This window comes from Tachysurus vachellii, chromosome 6 (genome assembly GCF_030014155.1).
Source record: "Tachysurus vachellii isolate PV-2020 chromosome 6, HZAU_Pvac_v1, whole genome shotgun sequence".
NCBI classification, from domain to species: Eukaryota; Metazoa; Chordata; class Actinopteri; order Siluriformes; family Bagridae; genus Tachysurus; species Tachysurus vachellii.
Genome location: NC_083465.1, coordinates 19,580,018 through 19,603,544, shown reverse-complemented (window position 1 = coordinate 19,603,544; position 23,527 = coordinate 19,580,018). Strand labels below are relative to the sequence as shown.

The 23,527-nt window shown below is 40.0% G+C and overlaps 1 protein-coding gene across 2 annotated transcripts in view; it reads right to left on the bottom strand.

Annotated features, from left to right (window-relative positions):
- LOC132846725 (gamma-aminobutyric acid receptor subunit pi) overlaps positions 1-23,527 on the bottom strand; it is a 54,011-nt gene that overhangs the window by 7,974 nt on the left and 22,510 nt on the right. Inside the window, exons 1-3 of one of the 2 annotated variants that reach the window (XM_060871433.1) lie at positions 17,343-17,372; positions 950-1,062; positions 191-258 (exon numbers count right to left, since the gene is read on the bottom strand). In XM_060871433.1, coding sequence (XP_060727416.1) covers positions 191-258; positions 950-989 — 108 coding nt within the window. In that variant the 5' untranslated portion in view covers positions 990-1,062; positions 17,343-17,372. Of the gene's footprint in view, positions 1-190; positions 259-949; positions 1,063-17,342; positions 17,373-23,527 lie in introns of those variants that run through there. The other variant, XM_060871432.1, reaches the window with a different exon arrangement.

Genomic DNA, 23,527 nt, shown 5'->3' with positions numbered 1-23,527 from the left:
TTCCCAACTGTTTGATTAAGTTAATTTTACAAAATATTGTGTCTAAGCTACATTTAAGCCCATCTCTTGACACTGACACCTTTTACTCTCGAAAAATCTCAGAAGCAAAGTGTTCCCTTGCTCAAAACATCAAATAAATAAAACATCCAATATAAGTATTGAGGGTGATCTTTAATTTTTTTATTCTTACCATGTTGATCTCTGATATTGTGTCAATGCTGGCAATGTCCAAACTCATCCCCACAGTGACAGGACCATCTCCAAAAAAAATGTGGAATAAAAAAGAGAGACAAAGCAATATGTTTGCATGTTTATGGCTCTCAACAAATATAATTTTGATGATGAATGAGCATTCATAACTATTCCTGGCAGAATAAACATTACCACTCACTGAGAAACTTACACACAAAGTTTGAAATACATAAAAGGCAAAAAAAAAACACAGTGCTAATAGCACAGATTAAACAAAATTACTTCTCAAACAATCATAGCTGAATTTCTCAGTTTCACTTGGAATAAAGATACACTGTGTAATCATGCCCTATCTTCTCTGATAAAGTGCATCTCATGAGGCGGCTGCAGAATTCAACATGATCGAAAGCATTAGAGTTGGATGTTATTTTTGTGGGTAGGAGAAGTCTGGCTAGCAGTTGAGCAGGCACAGGGTGGTGCCATGGTGAAGAGATAATGAAAGATTCTTTTTGAAGAGATACACAAAAAGACAACTGACTGACAAATGAGAGCAGAGGGTAAGAAATAGATGCAGTATGGAATTTACTGTACTAAATTTGTCTAAGGTTTGTGTGTTATCAATGTAGGGTTTTTCATGTGTCAATCGAAATTAAAATATTTTGTAAAAATATTGATTGAATTTGTTTCTCTGTGTGTGTGTGTGTGTGTGTGTGTGTGTGTGTGTGCTTTTGTGTGTATGAATACAGACTTTGCTTACTGTCAAAGAAAGGCCTCAGGTACTTGTTGTATCCTTTCATCAGCTTCTGAATGGTGGGAGGCAGAATCTCTCCCTCCTTCACCTCAGCACTCAGCAGTGGCTTCTCCAGGATGCTGCCGGCACATAGGGAGATATAATGAAAGGAAAGAGAGAAGGAAACCAAATCTTTTGTCTCCTTTTTTTTTTTGATGCGATAGCTGGGGGCTCCAGCTCCTGCTGAACTACGCCACATTAGTGGAGCAGTGGAGTGATGATGAGTGCAGTGTTACAGCCCAAATTGCATACTAACAGAGAACAGGAGATTAAAGCTTCCAAAGCTACTTTAAATTAGAATTTTGTCTGTCAAAGGCAATGTTCTTATGTAAGAGAATTGTGTATTATTATCATAATTGGACAGGTAGTGCAGAGGACTGGGATATTCCCATCAGTGTGTTGACCATTTTTTGATTCCCCTAACAAACTTCCAGGATGTTTTAGAATTTTACAGCTAGAATCATTATTTACCAAGTTTGGTAATGAGTATTTTGCAAAGCCCAGAATAATGCACATCCGCAGAAGGGTAGAGTATTTATAGAGCATGGTGCTTGGCACCAACTTAGCTTTACTACATGAGAAACCTTCATACGCAAGGCTATATTATAAAGCACAATGGGTGAGGGGGTTGTTTAACTAAATAAAGCGAGTGATTTAATACCCACCCACTCACTTTATCTAAGTCAGAAACTGCAGCAACTTCATAGTTGTGTTTATACTTTATTTATTTGTTTGTTTGTTTGTTTATTTAATGCAAATTGTTCTGCATAATGATTATCCTCTAAATCAGGGGTTCCCTTTTTTGTCAAAACCCCGCACGATTTGTCGCAAGCAAACATGAAGTCAAACATTTACTTGCTGAAACTTATCTGTCTTTTCTAGCATTTTAAGCAATGCAACCTTCCAGGAAACATTCAACTGGTTTGTGTCCAAGTGTCTTCATACAAATAAATTGTAAATTCAGCTTGCTTTATTTTCAGGATGTTTTCCATGCTGGAACATTTGTTGTCATGGTTTTTGTGAATTTATCTGTAGTTTTAGGCATTGATTTGTATTATTGTCTTGATAAAATAAATAAATATACATACTATTATACTATTTTAATTATATATAGTATTATATAATTAAAATTTAATTTACTGTGACACTGGTTTTCCATCACAGTCTCATGAACCCCTGGTGTGGAAACCTTTGCTATAGATTATTGCACACATTCTAAAAACTAAACATAAACATACACATACAAACCTACAATCATTAAACTGGTTGGTTGGCTAGGAACAAAATGTAAGGAAGAGTCTAAATTAATCACATTTCATTTCATTTCATTTCATTCTTGTTTTAGGTTTAATCCAGAAGTCTCTGCATACTCTAATGCACATGATATGGTATTAACTAAATACATATTGTTCCAATATATACATTTTCTGCAGAAGGACTGTGGGTATGTGAATTAATTAGAAATAATAATAGAATTTGTAAATGTATATTTAGTTCTGGGATGAAGATGTTCTACAGGCTCCACAGTCTAGGGAGTCTGCTGACGGGACTTTGTCATTCAATGAGTTGAGCACTGGAGCATGTAGAGATAGTAATATAGCAATAATAATACAGTCCTATGCAAAAGTTTAGGAACCCCTGACAATTTCCATGATTTTCATTTATAAATATTTGGGTGTTTGGATAGATATTTTCAGTAGTGAAATGAGGTTTATTGGATTTAGAAATTAGACAGGTGCATAAATTTGTGCACCCTTGCCCTTTTGTTCATTTGAATACCTGTAACCACTTAGCACTGACTAACTGGAACACACAATTGGTTTGGTGGCTCATTAAGCCTTAAACTTCATAGACAGGTGCATCCAATCTAGAGAAAAGGTATTTAAGGTGGCCAATTGCAAGATGTTGTTCTCTTTGACTCTCCTCTGAAGAGTGGCGACATGGTGGCCTCAAAACAACCCTCAAATGACCTGAAAACAAAGATTGTTCAACATTATGGTTTAGAGGAAGGCTACAAAAAGTTATTGCAGAGATATAAGCTGTCAGTGTCCACTGTGAGGAACATATTGAGGAAATGGAAGACCACAGGCACAGTTCTTGTTAAGACCAGAAGTGGCAGACCACGTAAAATATTGGAGCGGCAAAGGCGAAGGATAGTGAGAGCAGTCAAAAACAGCCCACAGACCACCTCCAAAGACCTACAACATCAACTTGCTGCAGATGGTGTCACTGTGCATCGTTCAACAATTCAGCACACTTTGCACAAGGTGAAGCTGTATGGGAGAGTGATGCAAAAGAAGCCTTTTCTGCACACACGCCACAAACGGAGTTGCTTGAGGTATGCAAACACACATTTTGACAAGAAAGCTTCTTTTTGGTATAAGGTGCTGTGGAGTGATGAAACAAAGATTGAGTTATTTGGTCATAACAAGGGGCATTATGAATGTTGAGGAATCAGTCACAAAGACAAAGCTACGCCAGGGCTGGATATTTCAACAAGACAACGACCCAAAACACTGCTCAAAATCTACTCGGGCATTTATGCAGAGGAACAAGTACAATGTTCTAGAATGGCCATCCCAGTCCCCAGACCTGAATATCATTGAACATCTGTGGGGTGATTTGAAGCGGGCTGTCCATGCTCGGCAACCATCAAACCTAACTGAACTGGAGATGTTCTGTAAGGAGGAATGGTAAAAAAATACATTCATCCAGAATCCAGACACTCATTACAGGCTATAGGAAGCGTCTAGAGGCTGTTATTTCTGCTAAAGGAGGCTCTACTAAATATTGGTGTGATTTTTCTGTTCGGGTGCTCAAATTTATGCACCTGTCTAATTCCGTTTTGATACATATTGCGCATTTTCTGTTAATCCAATAAACCTCATTTCACTACTGAAATATTACTGTGTCCTTCAGTTATTTGATAGATCAAAATGAAATTGCTGATCCAAACACCCAAATATTTATAAATGAAAATCATGGAAATTGTCAGAGGTTCCTAAATCTTTGCATAAGACTGTACTTTCATATTCTGAGGGAAAAAATGGTGTTGAGGTCTTGGTTTTTCCTTACTGTCCCTCCATTTCAATACTTTCCATTCTGTCATTCTTACACACACCCATTCTCTCAACCCCCACATTTTTATAGGCCCTCCTGCTGTTGCAGAAAGGCTGTCTTGTTCAATATAACATACACACAATCACATTTTGAAAGCTGGCAGACTTGCAAAGCATACAACATGGGATGGTCATTATTGTCCTATTTATGAAAGGACAGGTGTGGCAACCTTAATTTTCAATGAATGTGGAATAGAGTAATAAAAAAGGCATAAAATAAAAATTCAATCGTAGTAAAGCCATTGCAAATTAATATATAACTAGTCTCATGTTTACAAAGTGTCCAATTGCAAGGTCCACTGATGTGGCGTGTGCAGGAACTATGTTGGAGAATTGCATCACTTTCTCTCATATACAACAGCTCAAAAGATGGATGCTCCATTCTAAATTGATTTTGCACAGACAGAGCAGGTGAAAAAGACAGAAGGAATAGAAAAGAGTATGCATATAAACACAAATGTGTCTGTCTGAATACAAGACATGGAATAATAATGATGTGATTATTTCCCCACAGATATTACACTCCTGTCTGGTGGCATCATGTTGCCCATCATCATTCTGGGATTTGAGCTGCTCACAGATGAAACCCAGGCAGGGATACATGGAGGTCAGTTTGAAGTCATAATGGGAAATCCAAGAGCTTATAAACTTGAGACAGCACAATCGGACTGACAAAAGTGGATGGTGATAGCTTCTGAGGGAATTCATTTCAGAAGAACAGGAAGAATTTCCACGTTTTAACACAGCTAATTAAACCTCAAACCTGCATTTGAACAAAAAAGCATCTCTTTCATGTTTGCGCTGGGTTTCTGCTCTCTGTCTCTCTCACTCAACTCCCTTTTGATTGAAGTAAAGCCTGAAAGCATGCAGCAGTGGCATAATGACAGCTTCTACTCAGCACTGTCAACCTTCTTGTTCATTATGAAATATGCAATATTGACAAAATGTCACATGCTCCTACAAAAAATCCACAAAAAAATGAAGGGTTTATATATACTGTGTATTGCATACATGCATTAATCATTCAAATACAAGTCAAGAGCAAGTGCGGACAGTGAAATGTGAAAAGTGCGATCTCTTTGACTTGCCACTCTGTGGTATGGTTGTTGGCACCAGATGGGGTGGTTTGATTGTGTAAAACTGCTGATCTACTGAAAATTTCACACAAATTAGTCCTCAGAAAAACATTCTGCAGGCTGAAACAGCTTTGTGATGAGAGAGATCAGAGGAGAATGATCAGACTGGTCTGAAGTGTTAGGAAGTAAATAGTAACTCATTATAGCAAAGGACTATCAGGTTCCACTCCTGTCAGCCAAGAAGAAGAATCTCACTCTATCATTGGCACAGACACTGACACAAACACGGGATAGTTAAAGAATAGCCTTAGATCCATGTTTTAGCTGACAGAAGTGGAGCCCAATATGGTCTTCTGCTGTTGCACACCATCCACCTCAATGTATGATGTTTTGTGTATGGTGAGATGCATTTCTGCTCACCGTTGTTGTAAAGAGTGATTATTTGATATCCTTCTTGGCAGCTCAAACCAATCTGCTGATCTCTCTTATCAACAAGCTGTTGAAAGCTGCATTCACATGATGAATCTAGTAAGTAATCTTAACGAGATCAGAGTCAGAGTAATGACTCTAATCATATACCTACAGTCAAAATTCTTTGAAATGTTCATTTTGTAAATTTAACACTTTCCAAGCAACTAGGCCTAATGCCTAATAGGATAACAAAGAACCCAGAGAAAAACACATGGACATGGGGATATCATGCACAACCCTACACCTATAGTAACCCAAGATCAGAATTAAACTGGGTGCCCTGGAGCTCTTAGGCAGCAAGGCAGTAGATAATATAGTAGCTGTTTAAAAAAATTAAATTAAAAAAAGGTTGTCTACTAATTACATTGTTGGAAACTAATACAAGGTAAAATGTTACAGCTGATACTGTGTTTATTAAATGCCATCTTTCTTGAGTTTCCTTGTGTGGACTATGAAGGACAAATAACCAGAGTATGATGAATGTATATTGTGGCATTGGAATGGTTTTTACAAGTTACATCATCCATTTTTATCTACGTACATTTGAAGTGGATCAAAAAAGTTCATCAAAGTTTTCCGACGACAAGAACAGGTATAGTTCAAAATTCATGTATAGCGTGTAAGTCTGCTATTAATCAATGTTGTCATCAATGGAATTTCATACCTCACCACTTTTGATGGTGCCCAGACATGATTGTTTGTCATAAGGTGTGAAGTGGTTTGTCACACATTCGTGAAGATATGAGAAAAACCTGTTGGCTGTTCAATACTTCTGTGATTCATCTGAAGTCACAATGGACTGGAAATGCGTCTTAAGCATTATTGCCTGCAGTGCAATACTGTACTGTGCTGTACTGTTCTGTAGTCACTCTATGTGGAGCAATAGCCTCACATCACCTGTGCATGCTTGAGATGAGATTTTGGATATCAATGCTGTTTGCAACTCCACACAGGTTCCTGGAGAGACCTGCCATGCTTGCTGTCTTAACTGTAGCTGCTTCCAAATGTGTTCAATGGGGTTCAAGTCGGGTGACCGAGCTGGCCACTCCATCCTTGAGATGCCCTCCTCCTCCAAGATTTCCCTCACCAGCCTTGTTTGATGTGGGCAGGCGTTATCATCCATAAGCATGGAATCTGGCCACGCACCAGAATACGATCACACAACTGGTCTCAGGATTTCATTCCTATACCTCTTGCTTGTTCGTTTGCCATTTTCGATTGCTGGTGAGTCCTGTGAACCTAATGCTTTTAAACAACATGGTTACAACTCGAGTAGCTAATACTGGTATTCTACCACCCCCTGTGCGGCTTGAAAATAGATATGAAGCACTAGTGAGTTTGGGCGAAAAATCCCCAAATGTAAATGGACACAGATCACATCAGCCGGTAGCTAACAGAGCTAAGAGACGCTCAATATCATACAGGCAGCGGCGCTCCACTCAGACAGCAGCCGAGCCAAGCACACTGATAGCGGGTGACTCTATTATCAGAAACATTGGAAGCAAGGCTACCCGTACATACTGTTTTCCTCAGGCAACAGTTTCTGATGTTAACAAGGAACTTTGCAGCATTCTAATGAAACATAAGTCTGTCAGTCGGATTGTCATACATGTGGGAAAGAATGATATCTAGAAAGAGCAGTCTGAGCTCCTTAAGAGGGATTTCAATGAACTTTTTGAAACACTTGCAAGACTGAAAGTTCAATCATTCATCAGTGGACCTCTCCCAGCCAGAGGAACAAATATGTTTTCTCGGCTACTAAGTTTAAATTCATGGCTGCAAAAAACCTGCACCAAGAGAGGACTGAATTACATTGACAATTATAATATATTCTGGAATCAAGGGCAACTTTTTAACACAGATGGTATCCACCCAAACAAACTAGGTGCTAGGTTGCTTAAAGACAATATCTTTTTCTCCCTTCATCATTCATCAGCTGAGTGTGCCAGTCCACTCCTGGACGGCCTAAATGACCACAGGATTTCACACCAACACCTGGATGGACATTCAGTTGACAAGGATAAAACTCCGCAGCCACAACAACTACTGTTCACAGACACAGCTTAGGCTGAGCCCTGCCCACAGACCTCACTACAGCTGGATGGTGAATCAACACCCAAGGACGTTTCTGTGAATAACAACCAGGAAAAACAAGATAACACTCCCAGCCTCCAGGAACACCAGAATCACAGCTGATGTCGTCACACTCTCTCTCCTTCTCTCCAACATCACCACTTCTGTGCTTTTCAGAGAAAATGGATAAACTGGTATCTGCTGGAACCTCTATTGCTGCGAGTCCCCAAATATCAACCAAGAAACGAAAAAGCCTCCGGGCCCAGCCTGCCCTCCCCCTCCATCTGAGAGAGCACTCCGACCTCTGCCTCAACGTTAGGGATCACACCAGCCCTCATCTGCAAACAGCACTGGTAACTGATACTGTATGTGTTGGGTCCCCGCTATGACAGCAGTAACAATCAGAAATGTTTTCAGAACAAGCGGGAGCCCAATGTCCCTTTAGCTTTCCCTATCTCTGTCCTGATATGTGATAGAAAGACGAAGGCCCTCTCCAGCCGCACGACAATTCTATCTAATCTACTGCCTATTAGACGTCATTCTGAGATGGATACAGGGCCAAAACCAGTTACTGTTAAATTAGCACTTCTGAACATCCGTTCATTAAAGAACAAATCATTTTTAGTTAATGATCTTATCACCACTAACAACCTGGACTTCATGTTTCTAAATTGAAGTGTTTACAATTATTTATATGCCTCCCAAATACACCCCAACATTTGTTGATGAATTCACAGAACATTTATCAACAATCTCCTCTGAATTTGATTATTTTGTTATTGCTGGAGATTTCAACATTCATATAGACAATGCAGAAAACAATACTGCAATTGAACTGTTAAATGTTTTAAACACTTTTGATCTGACCCAGCACATGCAAGGTCCTACACACAATAGGGGACACACTCTTGATCTGCTCATTAGCAAGGGTCTAAACATTTCATCCACTGTTATCAAGGATGAAGCGCTATCTGACCATTTCTGTGTTTACTTTGATTTATTGATCTGTCCTGCCACTGATGCTAGATCTGTCTATGTCAAAAAAAGGTTCATAAATGAAAACACCAGTGAGGTATTTATGAATGCTATATCAATGTTGCCAAACATATCGGCAGACTCTGTTGATGTTCTCCTTGAAAATCTTTAACTTAAAAGTTAAAGATGCTATTGATGGTATAGCTCCAGTAAAGGTCAGGATGATCACTGGCAGACGTAAAACACCTTGGAGAAACACAACAGCTGTACAGAGCATGAAAAGAACATGCAGAAAAGCTGAACGTATGTGGCAGAAAACAAAACTTGAAGTACTGTACATTATAGCATCTATAAGGACAGTCTTTGTGCTTTCAATGTAGAACTAGGCACAGTTAGACAGATCTTCTTCTCAAACATTATAAACAACAACATAAACAACACTCGCACTCTTTTTGCTACTGTAGAGAGACTAACAAACTGTCATTTTCTCAGAATTTGACATAATTGATATAAAAACCTTGGAAGAAACAGTACAACATCTTAAAGCATCAACGTGCAGCCTTGACGCCCTCCCCACATCCTTTCTCAAAAAGGTACTTAACTGTTTAGAAACTGACCTCTTAAAAATAGTAAATACTTCTATGCTCACAGGCACTTGACCAGAATCCCTAAAAACGGCAATTGTCAAGCCTCTCCTAAAAAAGAGTAACCTAGACAAAACCATACTTAGCAACTACAGACCAATCTCAAATCTTCCTTTTAAAGGCAAGATCATTGAAAAGGTTGTTTTCAATCAGCTGAACAAAATTCTTAAACTCAAATGGCTATCTGGACAATTTTCAATCTGGTTTCCGCCAACATCACAGCACAGAGACAATGCTCATAAAGATAATAAATGATATTCGCTGAAACTATGATTCAGGTAAAATATCAGTGCTGGTGCTACTAGATCTTAGTGCTGCCTTTGACATGGTAGATCACACCATACTCTTACATAGACTGGAAAACTGGGTAGGGCTTTCTGGGATGGTCCTCAAATGGTTTAAATCATACCTAAAAGGGAGAGGTTACTATGTGAACATAGGTAACCATAAATCTGAGTGGACATCCATGACATGTGGAGTCCCACAGGGCTCAATTCTTGCACCGTTTCTCTTTAATTTGTATATGCTCCCAATTGGTCAAATAATGAAAAAGAACCAAATTGCTTACCACAGCTATGCAGATGACACCCAGATATACTTAGCCCAGTCCCCTAATGACTATAGCCCCATTGACTCTCTATGTAAGTGCATTGATGAAATTAACAGTTGGATGCGTCAAAACTTCCTCCAGTTAAACAAAGACAAAACCAAAGTCATTGTATTCGGAAACTCTCAAGGTTAACGCACACCTTGACTCTAGGGGTCTAAAGACACAAAATAAAGTCAGAAATCTTGGTGTAATTTTAGAGTCTGACCTTAATTTCAGTAGTCATGTGAAAGCGATAAGCAAATCAGCTTACTACCATCTCAGAAATATAGCCAGAATTAGATGTTTTGTCTCAAGACAGGACTTAGAGATACTTGTTCATGCTTTCATCACCAGCAGGGTGGATTATTGCAATGGACTCCTTACTGGGATCCCCAAAAAGACCATTAGACAGCTGCAGCTCATACAGAACGCTGCTGCCAGAATTCTGACCAGAACCAAAAAATCTGAGCACATCACTCCAGTCCTCAGGTCCTTACATTGGCTTCCAGTTACATTTAGAATAGATTTTAAAGTATTGTTACTCGTTTATAAATCACTTCATGGCTTAGGACCGAAATACATGACAGATATGCTAACTGTATATAAACCAAGCAGACTACTCAGATCATTAGGATCAGGTCAGTTAGAGATACCAAGGGTTCACTCAAAACAAGGTGCGTCAGCATTTAGTTATTATGCCACCTATAGCTGGAATCAGCTTCCAGAAGAGATCAGATGTGCTTCAACAGTAGACACTTTTAAATCAAGATTAAAAACACATCTGTTTAACTCTGCATTTACTAAATGAGCACTGTGCTGCTTCACACTGACTGCACTTTTTATCCAAATCACTTTTACTCCTGTTTTATTCTTTTTAACATATTTTAAACTGTTTTTATCAAAATCACATTTATTTTTTTTAATTGTTCTTTGTTTTTATTATGATTTTATCGTGTGTCTCTTATTTTCACATATATATATTTTTTTCTCTCTTATAAACTGTTTTCTAATTTCTATGTAAAGCACTTTGAATGACCTCTGTGTATGAAATGTGCTATACAAATAAACTTGCCTTGCCTTGCTCTGGAAAGAGGCATAAAACAATTTCTGTTGGCATGCAGGGTCAAGTATCAGTCTTGTTTTGGTGTTGTGACCCATTGTCTGCCTCTACCATGCCTTCTACGCACACTACCAGACTTTCTTAAGCTGTTCCAGGCTCTGAAAATGACACTTTGGGACATTCCCACTTAGTCTGCAACTTCACGCTGAGTCACACCTCCTTACAGCATCCCAATGGCCCTGTTGATGTCAGAATTGCAGACCTTCCAGGTAGGAAGCAAACCATTCTCATGCTGATCCGCAAATTCCAAGACTCCTGAGGGTGACCGTATCAAAGAATATGCTGAAAGGTCGAAGAGGATGAGGACGGATGGCAGCTTGGCTGATCTAGCAGCATGTAGTTTCTCAGAGACATCCAAGAGTGCAGTCAATGTCGAATGTGCTGCTTTAAAGCCAGACTGGTTGGGATTTTGCAGGTTGTTCTGTGATAGATAGACAGACAGTTGATTATAGACAATGCATTTAAGACTTTTTGATAGAAACAAGAGAAGTGATACCATTCTGTAGTTACAGATGACTGGTGGATCCAGAGCAGATTTCTTCAGGATGGGAATAACCCTTGCTCTCTTGAAGGTAGTTGGTACATAACCAGATGTTAGGGATCCTTTAATAATCATAGTGATGAAGGGCAGAAGGTCTTGCAAGATGGTCTGGAGCATAGTGTTGTCCAGTCATGGTCTGGACCAAATGAGTTAAAAATCTCTAGTAAAATCTTTTCTGCTGCTACGGTTGATAAATGTGAAACGAATCCTGACTGTAAAATGTAGGTGCAGTCAGGGCAGAAGTGAAGGTCCAGCAGATTTTCTCAATCTTCACATGGTAAAAAGAAGCAAAGTCTTCTGCAGTCAGGGAAGATAAAGCAGTCAGAGCCGGGTGGATTGAGAAGAGAAAAGAAGATGTTGTGGAGCTTACGAGGGACGTGTGCAGAAGCTTAAAACTTTTCCTTGTAGAAGGAAGTCTTGGCAGAAGTCAGGTCTGAAGAGAACTTGGCCAGAAGTGTACGGTACGATGCAGGATCTGCATCGATTTTCTGCACAACCCATATGAAAAGCAAGGAGAAGAACAAGAAGATTTATTGGGTTTAGAGGACAAAGGGCAAAGAAGGTCCATGGTTGAGGAAAGAGAGGAGAGCAAAGTATCTGTGGCTGAGTCCAAAAGGTGAGAAAAAGGAGTGAGAAAAGGAGACAGGATGAAAGAGTGTCAGAAGCTACAGAAGAATGGAAGACAAAGGCTGCTTGCGGATAAAAGATGCTGAGATTTCAAATGCTGAAAGTTGGTTTTAAGTAGGATAGGGAGAGTGATGGTGAAGGATACCAGGTGATGATCAGAGATGTGAAGTGGGGTAGGAGCTGTAGCTGGGGAAGGAGGGGTGAAATCCAGGTCCAGGTCACTTCCTCCCTTGTGTGTGGGGAGGCAGCTGTTAAGTGTCAGAAAGAATGAGTATAGAAGAGTCAGAGGGGAAGAATGTGACGTGACATATGGCTAAGTATGGTGACCCATACTCAGAATTTGTTCACTGCGTTTAACCCATCCAAAGTGCACACACACAGCAGTGAACACACACACACTGTGAACACACATGGAGAGCAGTGGGCAGCCATTTATGCTGCGGCGCCCGGGGAGCAGTTGGGGGGGTTAGGTGCCTTGCTCAAGGGCACCTCAGTCGTGGCCGGCCCGAGACTCGAACCCACAACCTTAGAGTTAGGAGTCAGACTCTCTAACCATTAGGCCACGACTTCCCCAAGAAGCTTGTCAGAGGGAAGGTTCAAATCGCCAAGCACTGTCAGGGGGTGCTGAGCAGTGTGTCCATTTCTTCCAGGAAGTCTCCTCAGGAAAATAATGATGACAAGATTGATTGGATAGGTAACTGAAATGGCATGAAATTCAAAAGAGGAGATATTTAATGAGACAAGAAGAGTGGTGTGAAACACCATCTCCTTGACAACAGTAGACCTGTACCACCACCTCTGCCCTTTCCTTGTGGTAAGTGAGAAAAAAGCATGGGCATTGGATAGAGCAGCTGGTGAAGCGGTGTTCTGTGGGGATATTCAGGTCTCAGTTAGCACCAGAAAATCAAAGGAGTAGTGGGAAATTAAAGATGTGATAAAATCAGCTTTCCTTATGGCAAACTGGCAATTCCATAGCCCACCTACGACCACTGTTTGAGACTCAGACAACAGAGGAGGGTAGCTCTGTGGATGAGAGCGCCTATGACTGTAAAGGATGTCCACAGAGATGGGTTTGAGGCACATATTTGCAGTCAACCAAAAGTGAGTTTGGTAAAATAGATCAAAACAGTACTAGACACTTATTTAGAAAATGTTAGAGGTTTTGGGGATACTTACAAACCTTCAATTTAAATAGGTATGCCATGCCCACAATTCACACTTTTAAGGGAGACTGAAACTTCTCCTGATTAATCAGCTGAGAGAACGACTAAGCAAACACCAACACTATAGGGATAACAATGCTATATAATACAACAACGTTCAAATCACACAACTCTAGAACAAACCGAGTTAAGCAGACAGTACACAAAAGTTCTACCTTACCAGGGGACAATATATTCAAATGAAGAGATAAAGCACATACCTGACACAACCCACTACACTTCAGGCCTCCCCACCTAACATCAGTGCCTGACCTCACTAGGGTAAATGAGCAAATCATTACAGCCATGCTCCAAAATCTGGTGGAAAGCTTCCCAGAAGATTATTATTTTGTTTTCATAACACCTAAGGGAAGACAACGTCTGGAATGGGATTAAAAGAAACACATATGGGTGTGATTTTTAAAGTGTCCTTATATATATTTATATCACATCAGTGTATAGATATTTTTCTAATTTAGTAAATGGACACAGTGGAAAAAATACTGACCAAATCTTACCTTTATTGGCTATAACTTAAACCTTTCCTTGTCCTGTAAGGAGTCCTAAATGTGTAAGCATTATATGTTCAGATATATCACTTCTAAAGAATAAAATTACAGTTTTCAGCCTTACATATTTTAGACCTGAATGCTACATATTTTGGGCATTAAAAATAAGATTTTTGTATTATTCTAGACACACTGTTTTAATCTTTTTTATTACTAATTTGGAGAGAGGTGCCATATCTGCTTTCTCCCTCCAAATAGATTGCCTTCTTAATGTCAGTCTGCTCGACACCCTGACTAATGTGCTTCATGACACCCAGTTATCTTTCTGTCTCTTTTTCTGCCACAGAACATGTCATCGTCAGCCAAACCCTGCCTTAGATATTTCTCCTCCTTCTCTTTCATGCCTTCTTCTTTCTTTTCTTATCAAGTCCTTATCTGTTCTGCTGCCCCATTCTCTGTATCCCTGTGCTTTATCTCTGCATAGTCGCTGAACATGAGGAACACCAGGCAATATGATGACGGCTGGATGGTTTTCCTTCTCATCTTTTCTTATTGTGTAGCATTTAAAAAGAAGATTTCATGTTATTATAAAACTCATTTAACGTTCCAAACATTTCTCATACTTCCACTTAAAAATACAATTACATTCATACTACCAGCAGAATCTTAACCATTTAAAATATATATATGTGTAGTTTCTAAGAGGATAAAAAATAATAACTGTTGATTAAATACAGTTAATTTCTTAATATAAATAACATACCCATGTGTGTGAATGAATAACAAAGCTAAATTCTTTACTGTAGCTAAAATACATATCACCTAAATATAGTAAGCATATGATTGTTTATGACAGGGTTGATATGACAGTTATGAAATTGAATTTGTCAACAATTATATTATGTGAAGTCAAATTCAATCTACACCATGTAATAAGCATACGTTTCTGCTGAATAAGCAGTGATGAAGACATTTCACAGCAATTACTGCTGTGCAGCTATATTCCTGTCTGAATCTGTCAAATCTGGGGAACCTGTGTATTAAATCCGTATATAGTTTAAAAAGAAACATTCATCCAAAAATCATCAAAGAGGTCTGCAAGCTCTTTTACTCCTAGAGGTAACACTTTATGGGTCTATACACAAACATTTACTTAATGCTTTCACAGTGATAAATTAATGCATGTACACTATGAAGCATTGGAGAAATATAAGCAGGGGCTTTATATCAATTAGATCTTCAGTTACTAAATATCAGTATGGGCAAAATGGGTTCTTAGTGACTTTGAATTAAACTGGGCAGCTGAAGACTAGAAAATGACCAGGCCATGTCTTTCTAATTTTCACTGGTTTTGGCCCATTGCTCAGTAGCCTCAGATTCTTGTTCTTAGTTAACAGAATTGGACCGAGATGCAGTATTCATGTCACATATCCAGAGTCAGTTGCAAGTAAACACAGTATTTATTGATTAAACAAAAACAAAACAAGAAAAGATCCACAATCCACGCATCCTGCTTGGTGATTAAGGAGTGAAAATGAATAACGTCTCTAGGTTACGACCGTAACCCTAGTTCCCTGAGGAACAAGACGCTGCGTCGAAACGCTATGGGAACGCCCATGACCGCGCACTGAACCACGTGTGTAATCTGACCAATAGGCGTTGGGACGTGACATCATCGGCGGGTGACGTCGCGTAAACAGGAAGCTACAAATGGCTGCGAGATGGACAAGACGCTAGCTCCTGCGAGAGAAGGTAAGCGCCGCAGGGATGCAGGGAGTGTGGCACGGAGATGCAGCGTCTCGTTCCTCAGGGAACTAGGGTTACGGTCATAACCTAGAGACGTTCCCTTTCGGAACTCGAGCTGCGTCGAAACGCTATGGGAACGAGTGTCCAATCACGCCACACTGACCAGACCCTGCTTAGAGAGTGAGGGCCTCGGCACCTGCAGGTAGGACAGAGGAGCCCAGGGTGGCTCTGAGGTCAAGGTCATAGAACCTGACGAAGGTCAGCGGGGTGGACCAACCGGCAGCGTCACCGATGTCTTGGAGTGACACTCCAGCGAACCAGGCCGTAGAGGCCGCCACACCCCGGGTGGAGTGAGCTCGGACCCCGAGCGGTGCGGGGAAGCCAGAGGACTCGTGAGCCGACACAATCGCATCCACTACCCATCTGCTCAACGTCTGCTTAGCGGCCGGGAAACCCTTCCTGTTAGGGCCATAGTAGGCGAGCATCTGCTCCAACTTTCTCCACGGACTCGTCCTGCAAAGGTAAGTGACCAGTGCTCGCACTGGACACAGTCAGTTCTGTCGCTCCTGTTCGGGGGCTATAAACGGAGGCGGGCAGAATGCCTGCAACATGACAGGTCTTGAGGGGGCCGAAGACCCTCAGGTCACCCTGCTCCTTCTTGGGCCTAGAGCGTCGCTCGGGCCCTTAGGCCCCGCCCACAGAGATCGGGTGGCCACGCTCTGTCTCTGGGCTTCGCGGTCCCCGGAAGGACCAGGCTGGGGCTGCCGCCGAACAGCCCCACGAGATCGCAGAGGGAGGTACTGCTGAAACGCAGCCGACTGCTTTTTAGACTCCTGGAACTTGTGTAGGACCGCCGTCACAGCGTCACCAAACAGTCCAGGAGGAGCCATCGGTGCGTTCAGTAGCACAGCTCGATACTTAGTCCCTCATCCAAATCATGTAGCAGGTCAGCCTGGTATGACTGCAACACACCCATGGTGTGGAGGCAGCCCGCGGCCTGACCTGCTGCCGCGTAAGCCTTCCCTACTAAGGCTGACGTAGCACGTAGCAGCTTAGTAGAGAACACCGGAGCCTTTAGCGAAGATGCTACGCTAAGGGAGAGATAGCTAGCCAGCTTGGCTACGGCTCGTGTCACAACCTCGAGGAGCTCCTCATACAGCACAGGCTGTGAGGCGCCCATGGGCTCACTAGCATCCATCAGCTCTCCTTCCTCGGAGGGAGAGACATGTAATGCCGCACTGCTCGTGCCAGGAGAAGAAACAGCCATCTGGCCTGCTTCTCCGCGAGAGCTGGAGCTCGATTCAGCAGACGAGGCTGGAGAGGACTCATCCGATTCCAATCCCGCTGCTAAATCGACCTGCGAGCCCCACGAGCGCCGGCGCCGCTTTGCCTCGGCAAGAGCTGGACCGGAGCCGCGAGGGAGAGCGCTCTTCTCGAAGAGCGCTCTCCGGGAGCGAAGCGTGCGCATAGCCATGCGGCTGCAATGCGAGCAATCGACTTCCTCGAGAGCCGATTGTGCATGCTCCAATCCCAAGCAAACAACGCACCGATCATGCAAATCCTTCCCGGTAATAAAACGGGGACATGGATAAACACACTTACGAAATTTTTGTCTGCTAGCCATCACTCGATCAGAAAAACACAGTATCAGAAAAACACAGCGCATACCTGAACGAGCAGAAGCTAGCGTCTTGTCCATCTCGCAGCCATTTGTAGCTTCCTGTTTACGCGACGTCACCCGCCGATGACGTCATGTCCCAACGCCTATTGGTCACATTACACACGTGGTTCAGAGCGCGGTCACGCAGGGGCGTTCCCATAGCGTTTTGACGCAGCTCGAGTTCCGGAAGGGAACATAAATAGGGTGACTAATAGGAGCGCATTAAACAGGTGTGTATAAACAGGAACTGAATGGAAGAAATTTTAAAAATGTGAGTGGTGGTCCAGAGGGATGGAAAATGCGAGACTTGAAGCAAATAAAGTTCAAGGTTCAGCATGTTGTGCATTATGAGATACTTTTCTGCTTACTCATACTGCCTAACTATTTTGTTTGAACATAATTTATTGATTCCAGATTCTTGCAGGCTGTTTTCTAGTTTTAGTCATGTCTTTGAGTCTAAGATCCTGTTTCCTCCTAGTTGTAATACTATTTTACTTAAACAGGATCCATTTTTATTGGTTTTATTTGGTTTGTGGTGTGTTTCATTCATCTGCCTACACGAAAACCAACTGCTAGTACTCGGATGCCTCCTATGGATTATGACAATAGCTCTCATACAAGCCTGAATAAATCCTCTCTGCAATAATATGGCTGTTACTCTGCGGCTTAAATATCACTAAATAGAAGCAAAATCAATTGCAAAAAATACCTAGATATTAGCATATCTTTATCAATCTGTATAAATAGCATATTATGGCAATGGCAAGTAACATAATATATAGTGAGCTATTTATTTATTTATAATGAGAGGGCATATTTCTTTGTGTTTTAGGCTCAATGTGGGCACAGGTTTGACATCATTGGCACAGCTTGTGCGTGACAGCAAAGCCTCAGACACGGTCTATTTAGTCTGTCAAAGATAGCCAGCTAGATACCTGCAGAAGGAAAAGCCACCAGAGATCACCTCCTCTAGAGGATTTCCACTTATGAAAAATTCATGCATACAGAATCAAACTGGTAACGAACGTGCATGAGGAATTTATGTCACGTCTTAGCTATGAATTTCTCTCCCATAGAACAAGTGTTCAAGAAATATGTCTGACACAAAAATATTCACTCATAACCAAATCATCTTACCAAATATAAAAATGTTTCACAAAGATGGACCAAGACTGGGACTAATCCATAATTTTAATTAATACTTAAGCAATTAAGGGAAATAACCACCAATCCCAAGGTGTGAGTCATGTAAGTCATCATGCTAATACTTTGTGTGATGTTATATGAAAAAAAAAATCAACAACAGCCTTCTGAGATGCAGCCCAACATAAAACAAAGTTAATAATCAACCCAGAGTTGATTATTTCCATCCTTCAGCAGTTTCCTAATAATAAAAAAATACATTTATACATTTTAATTGTATGTATTAATTCTGAATATTATTTATTTGTAATGTTTGTATTTATTTGTAGTTTAGTTTAATGTTGGAATGTCCATGAAACAAATTAATTCCTGTTAGCATATGCATCAAATAGCTAGAAACCGTGATTCCTTCAATAACTGTTCACTGTTCTTTTCTTACGACTTTTATTTAAAAATACAGTTTATGTTATAGAGAAGCCAAATCTGTCCTCTAGCCTGAAGACATTCTCCTAAGTTACAGATTTACCTCTGACTGCTACAAAGTGCTGACACTGGAGACTCCTTTCAAAAATGCTAAATAAACCTTTTAAATAAACCCTCTCACAGAAAACTTTCCACATCCACAGATACAAGCTCAAGGTCAAAGTCAACTTTGTTGTCATTTCTTCTTTGTCATTACAGATGTTCTAGAAAATCTAGTTTCTCCAGGAGACAGTGCTACATTTAATATTAAAAATCTGATTATGTGGTCCATCATCCAAACAAATCCCTGTGCAAGTTGTTACTACTGTATAAAAACAATAATGTAGTAAAATGAACACTTTGATATAAACCTTCAACTTTAAATTAGAAAACACATTCTAAGCAATCAGATTGGAAACTTCAGAGACTACCTTGTGTCTCATTTGTGGATATCTCTCCTAAAGTATAATTGGTCAGCAGAATATTCACTCATAACCAAATCTTACTAGCAGCTGATGTAACACCTAATGTTCAAGCCACAAGTAAATGAATGAGAGACAGATGGAATAACAAACTGAGCCAAATTCACACATTCCTGCTGGCTCTTATCCTTAATTTAATTTTCTAATTAAACTAATTTTCACAGTTATAACTGTATATTTACACAACTATGGGATGTGTATTTAAAGTGATATGTCCAGGTTTTTCAATGAAAAAGCAATTACTCCAAGCCAGTTATCTGCCTAGCCCTAGTGCTGTCACAACTAGGCAATATTAATACCTCACTGGACAAGGGGAATATGGGACAACTCTGGCGCCACACACTGTTCACACAGTCTGAGGTTAAAATGAGCACATGTATCTGGAAAACATTAATTTTCCATATGCTAAGTTTAACCTGGTAAAAATTTTTAATGAAATAATGACGTTTAATGATTAAGTGATGACTTGCTAAGAGCTAGCACTCTATTAGCACTCTAAGAGGCAGCACACTATTATTCATCACATAGCCAAGCATCACCATGAGTACACTAAAATCTAATTACAGTCATAAGCATAATTCACCTTCTATTACAAGTCTTTTGTTTATGTCTCATACATGTTGAGTCAAATTATGGTTAACCATGCAGAAAATCAACTCAGTGGAAAATTGCCGGGTTTTCTGAGGGCTACACAGGATGAGCCTCATAAACAAGCTCATTAATCAGTGTGACATGGCACTATAAGCACAACCGCATCACTTCTGGCCCCTGAGCAACACAAGTAGGGGGAGGACACGGGAAACTTAGTTACAAGCCAAGTTTCCTCCCTGAGCTGAGTATCAACTGGAGAGACAAAATTACATTATTGGAAAAAAGTTTTCAAGAAGTTTGGAACTAGTCTTCTCTAACCAGAAGCAGATACAAACTGTAGTCAAATATATAAAACATTGTAGCTCACTGTTTTTCCTTTTTCTTATCTTGTTTGGTTAGCTTTGGGTTTAGTCAAGTATTGTGACCTAATATATACAAATTACTATGATATAATAAGAAAGGCAACAAAGATTTAAATAAACATTTTTTATATTGACTCAGCTATTCAAACTTAACACAAATATAATTTCTATGTATCATGTAGGAATTTGGAGAAAAAGAAATTTGACTTTTATTATGAATGTTTTTAATCACTTGATAGCTAATGCATTAAAATAGTTCCACTGACCTAAAAATGTTTCGTTGTTGATTTGTTGTTAGCATCTGATGTTTCACATTGAAGTGTGCAACAATCATTTGCCAACATTTTGGGTTCCATTGTACTGCTAAAGTTACGCAATGCCCTGAGAGCTTTCACTAAGTGCATTGACTCCATCTGGTTTCCTCAGAAGAAGTCTAAATGTGAGTGGAGAAAATTTAGGTCCCAGAACATTTCAGGTAGCAAAATATTTATATAAATTATAATTCCTCTGCTCTCCAGAAGATAGAATAGACACTTTCAAGAGCAGCAGGAAAACTTGATTCTGATGAAAAATGTGTGAATCTTTAATATACTCTGACGTACAAGGTGGAGAACTGCAGTGAAGGTTCAAATACAGGGCACACAGAATTATAGAAACATTCTTATTTGTTGTTATTTTTCTCTGAAACTCAGATTAACGTTCTCCAAAAGTGTTAACTCCATATTTAATCAAATTTTTGTTTATTACAATTGTTAAAGCTATAGAATGTGCCTGTTGAGTGAGTTACCATGGTAACACCAGTTTAAAATGCATTTATTTTCATTTCATGCACATCATATCCAGACACTTGAAATCCATCCATTTTCTGCACTGCTTATCCTACACAGGGTGGCTGGGACCCAGGACTCTGTCCCAGGGGCCACACAACACAAGGCAGGGGACACCCTTGAATAGTCACTCACAAATAGATTCACAGTTATTGTTCTTGAGTGTAGACCACACTGACTAAATGACACAAAAAGTGAATGCAGAACTAGGAGGTTTCTGTTTTGTTCTAAAAAGCCAGAAAAAACACAATAAAGACTCTTTGGTAGGAGTTGATGTATAGTAGGAAGGAGATGGGAAGGTCGGTGGATGCAGAAATGTCATCCGTAGTGGAGCAATAGAGAGATGGGATTTTATCAATATGTTAACTAAGAAAAATGAATGATGGAGCTTCAGGCATGGTCTTTCTCCCAAATGTTGGTCATTTCATAAGCAGGACAGTTGTGGCTCAAACACCCAAGGCTTCATCTGAATGGATTGGGTTCAGGCCCTAGCATTGCCATGTTTCTATAGCTGGGTCCTTGAACAAGGCCCTTAATCCTAGGCATGATTTTAAAAGTATCCAAGTACCCAAGGCCAGGTTTTATTCTTTGATTTATTATAATAAGTGTGTACTGCTGGAAGGGAAATGTGTTTATGTGTTGCCAGTAGGTGTTATACCTGCATGTCGCTGTTTGTTTGTTTGTTTGTGTTCACAATTCTGGCACACCTGCTGGTCTTTTTCTCTTCGGGCCAATTTGGTGACTAACCCACTAACACCAAACCTCAAACCTAACCACCTCCTGTATAAAAGATAAAGTGCATTGGTTTTTACATGGCTGCCCGATCTAGAATCTTTCATGCAGACCCACTAGTACATAATAGTTTAGAATTAATTGTGAAATTGTTTCGCTAATTCCAGTTAAGCTTTAGCCCTGCAAGTCATGCAGGCTGATAAAAAGACTTCCTTCTGCATTACAAAATCCCTCAGCAGGACATCTGATATTGTTACTATTGTAATAAGAGGCTAATCTAAGATTCCCACTGTGCTAGGTAAATGAATTGTGTGTGCGTGCGTGTGTGTGTATGTGTGTGTGTGTGTGTGTGTGTGAGAGAGGGGGGGGAGAGAGAGAGAGAGAGCGTACATGACAGAGTGAAGCTTTTCAGAGTGCTCCTTCTTTTACTTAGCCTCTTGTCTGTTTGTTTACTCACTCAGCACACAGCATTAATATTTGATTTAGCTCTGGTATGTCAGTATAAGCTTGTTGCATGTGTATGAAATTACACATTGCTATATACAGTTTATGACTGAATTTTGGTCAAGGAAGCAGACTCTTTCTCCCAAATGTTGGTCATTTCATAAGTGTTTGATGAACGGTTTGTAACTGTTTCATGAACTGTTTGTAAAAAACTAAATCGTAACCTTAAAACCTTGAAAAATACATTTTACAAAACAAAAGTGTTTTTCTGCTGGCCTGTGGATTTATTCAGAATGATAATGTAGATCATTATTAAAAGATGTCCTCTTCAATGTTCTTCCACCATGTTCCCAGCTGGTTTGTATGCTAGTACAATATAGCCATATTCCACATTACATGATAATGGATGGTTGCAATAGCACCAAATAAAACCGCATTAAGTTCCAGCTTAGGATTCAGCCCAATGCATAAGTAAACCATGTGGCTGTTGTAAAGGCTGTGTGTGAGCATGAAGAAGAATAAATAGATCAATAATAATAGCATGTAAACAGGTATGCTACTAAGTATTTTTAGATCAGTATGACTCATTAGAACAAAATGCTAAAACTTATTATGAACGCAGGAAAACGGCAGCAATGTGCAAGGAGTCTCAGGCTGTTAAAAACGTTTTGTTCTTGAATTAACTCAGAGAAACCTGAAGAAAATTTAAAATAATATAAAATAAAATATTTGTCACTTTAAAAAAAACACTGTCACCTTTAACAAAAACGGTTACTTTTCTCTCGTAGCAAACTTTTTTTCTATCTGTTACAATTTAGTCTTTGTCAAAATTGCTCAAATCCTAATGTGTACATATTTTTCCTGCTTCCAACACATCAACTTCAAGAACTGTTCATTTGCTGCCAGTTTTATCCCACCACTTTACAGGTGTCATTGATACAAGATAATCAGTGTTATTCACTTCACCCCTCAGTGGTTTTAATGTTATGGCTGATCAATATAAATGAGGAAACAGTAGCTGTTCAGTCAACTAGCTGTAATAAAAGTTATAGTAAAGACCTGCATGACAGTGAGTAAAGTCTGGAGCAAATTACAGTTTTTTCCATTTTGTTTCACCTTTTTCCACAGAAAAACGACAAGACTGACACGT